The sequence below is a fragment of the Cyprinus carpio genome, chromosome B2 (genome assembly GCF_018340385.1).
Source record: "Cyprinus carpio isolate SPL01 chromosome B2, ASM1834038v1, whole genome shotgun sequence".
Classification (NCBI taxonomy): domain Eukaryota; kingdom Metazoa; phylum Chordata; class Actinopteri; order Cypriniformes; family Cyprinidae; genus Cyprinus; species Cyprinus carpio.
This window is the reverse complement of record NC_056598.1, coordinates 6,529,782-6,540,636: the sequence shown is the minus strand read 5'-3', so window position 1 is coordinate 6,540,636 and position 10,855 is coordinate 6,529,782. Positions and strand designations below refer to the sequence as shown.

General features: G+C 34.9%; 1 protein-coding gene across 2 annotated transcripts; it reads left to right on the top strand.

Moving 5' to 3' along the window:
* The first annotated feature begins 940 nt into the window (after window positions 1–940).
* Window positions 941–10,855, top strand: rgs18 (regulator of G protein signaling 18). 2 transcript variants are annotated; one of them, XM_042717886.1, is made up of 6 exons: window positions 941–1,070; window positions 2,618–2,709; window positions 4,891–4,989; window positions 5,161–5,222; window positions 5,784–5,950; window positions 10,217–10,855. In XM_042717886.1, exons 1-6 carry the CDS (start codon window positions 957–959, stop codon window positions 10,460–10,462), a joined length of 780 nt encoding a protein of 259 aa, XP_042573820.1. In that variant the 5' UTR covers window positions 941–956; the 3' UTR covers window positions 10,463–10,855. The 2 variants fall into 2 exon arrangements, with proteins under 2 accessions (XP_042573820.1, XP_042573822.1); XM_042717888.1 differs by lacking the exon at window positions 941–1,070 and adding an exon at window positions 2,233–2,469.

Genomic DNA, 10,855 nt, shown 5'->3' with positions numbered 1-10,855 from the left:
AAATTTACATAATGTATAATTGTTATATTCATGTTGAGAAATCGAAATTAGATCATGCATATATATAATTAGTGCTGTCAAATGATTAATCACAATTAATCGCATCCGAACTATATATGTACTGTGTATATTTACTATGTGTATATATAAATACACATACATACAGTATATATTTTGAAAATATTTACGTTTATACATTTATATATTCATATTCTTATATTTTATATTATATATAAATAAATTTAATATATAACCATAACTTATTTTTTCCTAAATATATACATGCATGTGTTTGTATTTATATATACATAATAAATATACACAGTATACACACACATATATTATGTAAACAAAAACTTTTATTTTTGATGAGATTAATCATTTGACAGCACTAATATATATATATATATATGTGTGTGTGTGTGTGATCCGAATATTGGTAATATAGATTTTTAAAATATATTTAAATATTCTAAATACTTTTTTATGTTTTCCTTATTGCCCATTTTTAATATATTATTAGTCTAAATATATTTTAAATATTTTTTTATATTTTATAGTCACAAATATATTTAAAAAAAAATGCTTTTTTCATTAACCCAAAATGACTATTTGAAGATAAAAAAAAAATTATCTTTGAAGTACATTTTTCAATATATATGCCTATATTTTAAACCAATTCTATTTGAGTGTGTGTGTGTGTGTGTGTGTGTGTGTGTGTGTGTGTGTGTGTGTGTGTGTGTGTGTATAATTGGCAGAAACCGTTATATTTGTCAGCAAGCAAGGAGTGTTTAATTCTGCAAATATGTGAATGGTTGATGTCTGTGTATGCAAATTGAAAAGTTTTACTTAGCGCTGCCCAAAGCCTTTAAGTGATGCACTTGAGATCCTGCCCTCAAAAGGACACTCTGTGGATTGTGTGGTTTGGTCTGTGTGCCTCTACGGCTGTTGATTAAATGAAGATGTCACCCTTGTCTCTGTCTGAGGACATTTCTATTCCCTCCTGTCATTTATTGTGCCGAAACGGATTTGTCCATCATTATAATGGCTCTGCAGAGGCAACAGCCACAGTAGGTATACAGAGTCTGTCTTTCTCGACAGTTTCTTTGGTCTTTTAACTAATGCTAGGATTAGTTTCAGCTTATGTTGAAGTCTTCACAAGACCACACAAAAATCAGAGCACCCAGCTGGGTTTTTCTGAGACTGAGGGTCAATGACAGTTTCACACATTTCTTGATCATTTATTAAAAATGTATTGATTATTCACATTATGACTTGTTAATTTATTGAAATAATTATTACAATTGCAACCGACTTACAAACTTGTTCTGATGATTTTGTTGTTGTTTGTTTTTGCTTTTTGTGGTGTTTAATCAAAAATGAAAAGTAAAAAAAGTAAAAATCTATAGTTGGTGTAACTGTAAGTCTGAAATCCTTGGGGAAGAACCTTTATGAAGTAGTTTGTTTTAATAATATAACATAACATAACATAACATAACATAACATAACATAACATAACATAACATAATATTTATTTATTTATTTATTTATTTATTTATTTATTTATTTATTTATTTATTTATTATTTTTATTTATTGCTGTTAAATGATTAATCGTGATTAACTGCATCCAAAGAAAAAAATATAGACTTAAAAAATTTTAAATATATACAAAAAATATAAAAATATATAATATAAATGATATGAATATAAATAAAGTAAATAAAATAAAATAAAATAAAAACAAAAAATAAACTGTATGTGTATGTATTTATATATATTCATAATAAATATACACAAAACGCACACATATATAAAGAAAACTTTTATTTTGTATGCAATTTTTGACACCATTTTGATTGATTGATATTTCTAAATAATAAAAAACATGATATTTGTAGCATGATTTTCTAAGTACTGTATATGCCACTATGCCAAAACTTTCTAAATATATTTGATATGTTTAAGCAAAAAAGTAAATAAATAAAAACAAAATATATTAAAAAATTATTATGATTATACCACCTGGCATTTTAGTGCTTAAATAAAACATTTGTTGAAGATGCTTTGATGAATGCATGAATGCAATGGTTTTCTAAGAAAGGAAAATTATTTAGATTGTTTTCAGACATCTATTGTTAATATTTGCCTTTACATAAGCCATAAATCATAACTGTTAAGATGATGAAGTCTGCTGATTTGTTGGAAATACTAACACGGTCTTTACGGGGTCTTCAGTCCTCCCTCTGCATACTTCAGAAACCTCTGACCACACGCTGACAGCCCACCATCCTGTTGTAATTTAGAAGGAAGTAGGACATTAAGTAAAACTTGACTAAAGCATATTGCCTGAAAATAAATTTGCTTAGAACTTTGCTAGCAGATGGATGTCCTACAGCAAGAAAACCCAGACAGAAAGATATTACAGTAAATGGCGGGTAGTTTCCCTGACAGGAAGTCATCTTAACAGGTATGGGAAATGACCTCCTAACATGCCTAGAACACAAATATGAGCTTCAGTGTTTGATAGTTTACACTAGACCGAGGACCTGCTGTGTTGATTGTGAGTGTCAACAAGAGGGAAGAGCATGAAGATTTTTGTGTTTCTGTTTCCTCAGTTAAACTTCTCTACACGCAAGAAGGAAGCATATCTCAAAATGCTCAGTGAGGACGAGCTGCTCGCCTGCAGAATGAGAGAGACCAACTTGAGGTACAGTTTTTTCCCCCACACTTTTCTCATATTATCACCGAAAGCATTGGGGGGAGAGATGTTGTTTTGCATATTCACCGTCTGGGGCTTTTGAACATTCTTTTAACAAGTGTATTGAAATTAAGTCTGGGTAGTTTTCTCTTCATTGTATGTTACTTCCTTTATTTCTGGAGCTCACCGTTGTGACCAAACACGAATCTGTTAGTCTTTCATTTTGTAATGTTGCACCTTTGGGATGTATTAAAGCAACCTTTCGTTCGCTTAAATGAAAAAAGCCAATAGAACAAATCATCCTGCACCAGAGAATGTAGATCAGTGTAAAATACACCTGCTTCATGTTAGACGTGTGAACCTTGTTTTATGAATATATCTTATATTAAGAATAATTGTGGTAGTATCTATCTCACTGCTGAACCAGAGATATGTCTACATCATTTCTTTGCTGGGATGAGAACATTTTATAGTGAGAACCAAAAGTACAACTATTGCTATAACTAGGAATGCATTTAAAACATTTAGAATTAAGTACATAAACACTGTGTTTTACCAGAACTCTTATTTACCATGTTGTTTTTTATAGCTAATGATCAGACTGACTTTTGTGCTTCAGAATCTATAACTAGCACTGTGTTAACACTTCCCCTTATAGCTGTCACGAACATTTGGTTTGGTGCCTGGTGGAAGTAACACATGTGATGTCTGATTGTACCACACCATAGACAGACAGATAGATAGATGGACAGACAGACAGACAGACAGACAGACAGATGAATAGACAGAAAGATATAAGACAGATGAACGGACGGAGGGAGGGAGGGACGGATAGATAGATAGATAGATAGATAGATAGATAGATAGACAGACAGACAGACAGACAGACAGACAGACAGACAGACAGATGGACAGAGAGACAAACGGAGAGTTAGATAGATGGACAGACAGACAGATAAACAGACGGAGAGACAGACAGACAGATGGATGGACAGATAAATGACAGACAGACAAATAAACAGATGGATAGACAAACAGACAGACAGTCAGACAGACGGACACATAGATAGATAGATAGATAGATAGATAGATAGATAGATAGATAGATAGATAGACAGACAGACAGACAGACAGACAGACAGACGGACAGACAGATAGATGGACAGACAGACACATAAACATCCGGATAGACAGACAAATAGACAGACAGATAGATGGACAGATAGATAGACGAACAGACAGATAAATAGACAGAAAGACAGACAGACAGACAGACAGACAGACAGATAGACAAACAGACAGATAAATAGACAGACAGACAGACAGATAAAGAGACAGACAAATAGATGGACAGACAGACACATAAACAGCCGGATAGACAGACAAACAGACAGACAGATAGATAGACGGACAAACAGATAAACAGACAGAAAGACAGACAGATAAACAGACAGACAGATGGATAGACGGACAAACAGATAAACAGACAGAAAGACAGACAGATAAACAGACAGACAGATGGACAGACAGACAGATAAACAGACAGACAGACAGACAGACAGACAGATAGATAGACGGACAAACAGATAAACAGACAGAAAGACAGACAGATAAAGAGACAGACAGATAGATGGACAGACAGACACATAAACAGCCGGATAGACAGACAAACAGACAGACAGATAGATGGACAGACAGACAGATAAACAGACAGACAGACAGACAGACAGACAGATAGATAGACGGACAAACAGATAAACAGACAGAAAGACAGACAGATAAAGAGACAGACAGATAGATGGACAGACAGACACATAAACAGCCGGATAGACAGACAAACAGACAGACAGATAGATGGACAGACAGACAGATAAACAGCCGGATAGACAGACAAACAGACAGACAGATAGATGGACAGACAGACAGATAAACAGACGGATAGACAAAGATAGATAGATAGATAGATAGATAGATAGATAGATAGATAGATAGATAGATAGATAGATAGATAGATAGATAGATAGATAGATAGATAGATAGATAGATAGACAGACAGATAAAGAGACAAAGACAGACAGAGACTGACTGACTGACTGACTGACTGACTGATTGATTGATTGATTGATTGATTGATTGATTGATTGATTGATTGATTGATTGATTGATTGACTTTGCTTTCTCTCTTTGCAGGAGTAAGGATAAAAAAGGTAGACTCAGTCTTCTTCTGGCAAAGTCTGGATCGCATGAAAATGTCAGTCCTGAGAAGAAACCACCAGCTAAAACTAACCAGTAAGTCTTCATCATGTATAAACACTTATTCATTTATTTAAGAAATTGTGGAGTATTGTCAAAGTGTCACTGTTTAACACCCATAGGACAATTCAGACAAAAATTACACTATTCATGATGCAGCACCTTTCTAACACTTAAAGGCTTCACTGATTTATGTGATTTGAACAGCATCGCGCCAGATGTGGCTCTGAGATGGGGTGATTCATTTGAGGAGCTGATGAGTCACACAGGTAGGATCTGTTTATCTTAGCAGTATACTATAGCATACTGAATGTTTCTCAGTTTCATCCAACAGAACCACAGAATGACAAAAACGGCTTTTGACTATAGGGTTCTGAACTTTCTGGTTGTGATTCTAACCAATGAATACCTTAATTCAACACACACACAGTTTGATTTGTGCCACCTAGAATGTGTTTTGTCAGTCTCTGTGGATGCACAGCTATAAACATAGTTGTAAACATTATAATAGTAATAATTATAGCTCCAAAAATATTAATAAAAAACTAACAAATGTTATTTAATATTAATTTATGGGACCTTATTGTAAAGTGTCACCAATTTACCATTATTCAGAGTTTTATTATTTTGGACCAGTTGGTCATACTGCAACCAAGTTTGCACTGTATTATCATGGTAATGTGATGATTTGTATTTAGTGATTGACACTGTCTGTGTCAGTATACAAAAGCGTTGCAGGAATAATGCCTCACTTCCTGTTTGTTGTCTTGGTGGGTAAATTCATCATGGTTTTAATTTAGCAATTAATGTGACATTGCATCTTGTTTCAGATGGGGTAGAAGTCTTCACGCGGTTTCTGCGCTCTGAGTTCAGCGAGGAGAACATTGAGTTTTGGTTAGCTTGTGAAGACTTCAAGACCACTGGATCTGCAACCAAACTACAGTCTAAAGCCAAACAGATACACGCCATTTTCATTGATAAGGAGGCACCCAAAGAGGTACGTACACATTTGGATTTTGAACAGTAAGAACAGGGTAGATACCATTTGTACTGTAGTTTTGCACAAATGTATATGTGCAAAAATAGAAGCACCTGTTCTATTGTGCACTTCACCCAGCAGACAGATTTTTGAAAATACCTTTGCATTAAAGGGTTAGTTCACCCAAAAATGAAAATTAGGCTGTGTTTTACTCACCCCCATGGCATCCTAGGCGTGTATGACTTTCTTCTTTCAGACGAATCCAGTCGGAGCTATATGAAAAATTGTCTTTGATCTTTCAAGCAGTTTAAAGCCACTCAGTGGGTGTTGCATGCATCAGTCCAAAAGAAGTTAAAAAAGTGCATCACACAGCTCCAGGGGGTGAACAAAGGCCTACTGTGGCGAATCAATGTGTTTTTGTAAAAAAAAAAAAAAATCCATATCCAAAACATAATAATCACTTTTTATTCTAACTTGCGCTCACTGTTGTAAACGGAAGCAGCTCTGGGCTGATGACGTATGAAAAAGAATGTTTTTGAACATTGAAAACCAGTCTCCTCTTGGCTTATATTGAAAACCTTCGACATTCTTCTTTACAAAACCTTTCTTTTGTACTTATAATTAGTGACCATTGTTTTGTTTTCACTTCTGAGCGGTGCATGTGCAAAGCCGAACTCATACGTCATCCGCCTGGAACTGCTTCCATGTACAACAGTGAGCGCAAGCTAGATTAAAGTGATTATTACGTCCATGTTCACACGTTTGTAAATTAAAAAATTTCTCGCCGACGTTTAACGCATCGTGACTACCACAGGGGCGCCTTTGTGTCATGCACTGAGCCGTGCCGCGCAGACAGCGTCATTTTTTTTGGTAATGGGCTCGGGTTATTTTTTTGGTTTGACGCACTGCGCGTCAAAAACAGCGGGTGGACGGACCAAGCTGAATGGCATTTTGCACACTTGTCTGGATAGATGCTGGTCCAACTTACAGTAAAACAAGGGGGCGATCAAACAACAAAAGACTGTCTGCTGAGCAGGAGCTAAGTAACGGCGAAGAATATTACGCCAAGTAGCGTCTACCACTGCCGGGAAAACAAGAAGACAAGGCAACATGCACACTAGAAATGCTGGTCTCGTTGGTGTCGGAAACACAAGACGAACGTTTATGACAAACGCGACAGCGATTCCAAAAACGATAAAAGAGAACTAGTATTACTAGTATTTCTGTTTTAAAGGACGCGCCATCTAATGTCAGTGGAGAGAATTTTGCATGTTCACGTCGGAATCATGTCAGCGAAAATCGCTTTGGGTGTGAACACAAAAAAACGCGTTGAAAAACGCTGGCGAATAACGCGCGCCCACCACAGGAGGCCTTTGTTCATGCCCTGGAGTTTTAAATATAAATATTTTTCTCACAAAAATGCATCGATTCACCACAGGAGGCCTTTGTTCACGCCCTGGAGCCGTGTGAGACACTTTTTTTTATGGATGGGCACTTTTTATTTAACGTCATTTGGACTGATGCATGCAACACCTGCTGAGTGGCATTGAGCAGCTTGGTCCATGCTTGGTCCAACTTGTTCTAAGTGCACTATGTTCCAAGTCATCTGAATGTTCAGTCTTCAGTATGTGACTGAATATTTTTGGTGATCTGAACCACTTAAAAAAACAAAAACAAAAAAAAAACGGCACATGAAATGATATTATTCCAAATGACGTTATTCCAAATTACATTATTCCAAATGACGATATTTCAAATTACGTGACGTTATTCAAATGACGTGACGTTATTTCAACATTATAGCATTTTTGCCTTTGTTTATGCTCTGTAGCCAGTATGTTGCAAATATAATAACTATAGGATGAATTTGAACAGATTCAGATTTAAATTCTGTAATTGAAATCTGCCCAATTCAGTTGAACAAAGAAATGACTCATTTAGACTATTCAGTTTTAAAGCTAGAAGCAGAAAAGAGCAATTTTGTTGCGAGCAGTGTTGGGGGTAATGCATTACAAGTAATGAGACTTACATAATTAGATTGCTTTTTCAAGTAACTAGTAAAGTAATATATTACTTTTTAATTTACAAGAGTTATTATGTTGCAAAATGAGTGTTGGGGTAACACATTACAAGTAAAGCAAGTTACGTAATCAGATTACTTTTTTCAAGTAGCTAGTAAAGTAACATGACTTTTAAAATTACAACAAAATAACTTTTACTTTTTCATTTTGATTTCCCATTTAATCAAAACCTCTTCTGTCCCATGTTGAGAGAAACTGGAAGTGTGGTGCAGAAGCACTTGCTTCAGCCTGAGGCTTATTAATCTGACTTTTGTTGTGAAAGGGCTTTTACAGTTGCCAAAAATATAACTTCTGTTTTTGTTTTTTTTTTGTTTTTTTATAAATAAGCAAGCCCAGCCCAGGTGACAAAAAGTAATGCAACAGTAACACAATGCATTACTTTTCATAAAATGTAACAAAGTAACGCATTGAAGTAACTAGTAAAGTAATGTATTACTTAAACAACATATTATTAAATTTACAAGAAAATATTTATTGTAATGGATTACTTATAAAATTTACTTTTCCCAACACTGGTTCCAAGTATCCAGAATTTTTATTTTTGAACTCATTTTCGCCACTAGTTCAACCTGTTTATCGGACCCCACAACAAATAAATGCATGATGTTTTGGAAAGCACCTTATTTCTGCTGACGAACGATGCTATGTTGCTGTGAGCAAAGCAGCACTTTGTGTAACCTCAGCGGGAGTCACATTAAAAAAAAACGCGGCTCTGTTAAATGATATCTGTGGTGCAGTGCAGAGCTGCATCACCATCAGAGACCTGACATAGTGTTTGCGCAGAGGCCATTGTGGGCCCCCGGCCACATGACTGGGGGCAGATGTGACCGTGTGGTTTTCCTGCTTTTGGCTGCAAACTCCCCCTCAGCCGCCCACACAGCTGAGAAAATAGACTCTGAAAAACTGAGAAGTGAAAATGAGGCAGTGGTACCACTCGCTCTAGTCTGACCAAAGTAAGAATGAGTAAAGCAAATAAGAATGAAAGGCAGCGATGCTGAATGTTAACTTTATCTTATAGTTGCTGGTAAAGGAAAACCTTAAAATTGTATCACATGTATTTATTCATAAATAAGGAGCAGTGCATGCATTGCAACTGTAAAATTGTTGTTCAACAGACATGTGTTAGTCTGATGTAATACTTTCAGAGAAGAAGTAGCAACTGTGGCCTGGACAGAGGGAGAATGAGTCAGAGCAAGTGCTGTGGTCAGAAAAGATGTGTGTAAATAACAAATAACAGACAAACAAATAACACTACAAATCAAAATGCTTTCATTTTATCCTAATTTTCCTAATACAATATTTGCTATAAATTATATTAACAGTGAAAAGTGCAAATTAAAAATGTACATGCATTTGAGAATGTTTCTGTATTAGGTTTTGCCAGTACTCATTTGTTTGTGTGATTTATTAATTTATTCACAAATATTAAAATGCAATTCATGCATACAAAGACTTGGGGGTTATGAAGTCAGAAATGTAAGGGTCATACTGTATAACTGTTCTGATATTATGACAAAGAAAAAAAAAATCAATTAATTTCAGATTATTATGTAATAATTAATTAGTCATATCTGTGAAAAATATTTTTACTTTATAAATATATTACATTATTATTATTGTTCTTGTTATTATTATTAGGATAGAAAATAATTATTAAAATAATGTTATTACTTTTAACTTGATGGTTAACTTGTGGTTACACCACATCTCAGTTGAAACTAAAACTGAAAAAGATTTCCTTTTCTTTTTTGTGCACAGAGCATCATGTGCTTTAATAGAAAACATTTTGGCTGCATCTGAGCTTAAATGAATTCAAATATCACAAATTTGCTTAAATGCTGAATTGTCAGTACCATTTTACATTACAACTTTTATTTTCAAAAAAAGTTTACAAAATACTTTGTTTCCAGGCTTCTCAGTCTGGTCTCACACTTTTACAGTGGGTGTATTTTTATTTATTTTTTAATTCTAAAAACAGACTGAAAGAAAAGGTACTGAGAATCACCTGCTCATAAGATTTTCTAAAGCAGAAGAAAATACAGATTATGGCGAAATCATAGTTGGCCCTCAAAAATTAACTTACAACATCATTTTTCATCTTGCATAATTTCAAGTATCTTGTCTTTCGTTATAGTGCACAGTTCCTGAAAACTGAATTTTTTGACGTCCTCACGCTTTACGTTTTGCTCTTTTCGCCCCTCAGATCAACATCGACCACTCAACCAAGGCCAGCATTGAGAAGAACATCCTGAAGCCCACTAGGTCCTGCTTTGATGTAGCACAAAATAAAATCTACGGCTTAATGAAAAGAGACTGCTACCCACGATTCCTCACCTCCGACATCTACTTGACCCTGACCAAGAGGGCAGGCCCACCCACTATGACCAGGAGAAGGTCCCGCTCCTTCGTTTTTAATGAACGTTCTGAAGGCACACCGGCCTGGTTGTAGATTTGTACTGTTATGCTAGTTATTTTATTGTATATTGTCCATAGAAATTGATCATGTGACACTTCCTACTGTAGCTATTTATTAACATTAGATTCTGTGGGCTGGTATTTAAATACTAATCGTTCTATCATGATTGTCAAACATTCGGTTCTGCTTGAAGGATTTCATGCCACGCTTAATTTAATCTACATGTTTAGAATGCCTAAACATTGTAAATAACTGTTTAATGATAAATGTCTGTATAATAAACTGTACATAAATGTCTTTTATTTTGGCCTACAGCTAATTGTAACAACGGCCAATGTTGTGTGACTCTCAAAGGCAGTAAAGAGAGCAAAAATGTTGAAAGAACTTTGGAAAATTGAAAAATAAAACCACATCTCTGAGGAAAAA

Excerpts from the sequence above, each read along its gene's own strand:
- rgs18 (XM_042717886.1), top strand. The coding sequence starts at position 957 with ATGAAGATGTCACCCTTGTCTCTGTCTGAGGACATTTCTATTCCCTCC. Across the intron at positions 5,223-5,783 it reads GGAGCTGATGAGTCACACAG|ATGGGGTAGAAGTCTTCACG; the intron begins GTAGGATCTGTT and ends ATCTTGTTTCAG. Across the intron at positions 5,951-10,216 it reads ATAAGGAGGCACCCAAAGAG|ATCAACATCGACCACTCAAC; the intron begins GTACGTACACAT and ends TTCGCCCCTCAG.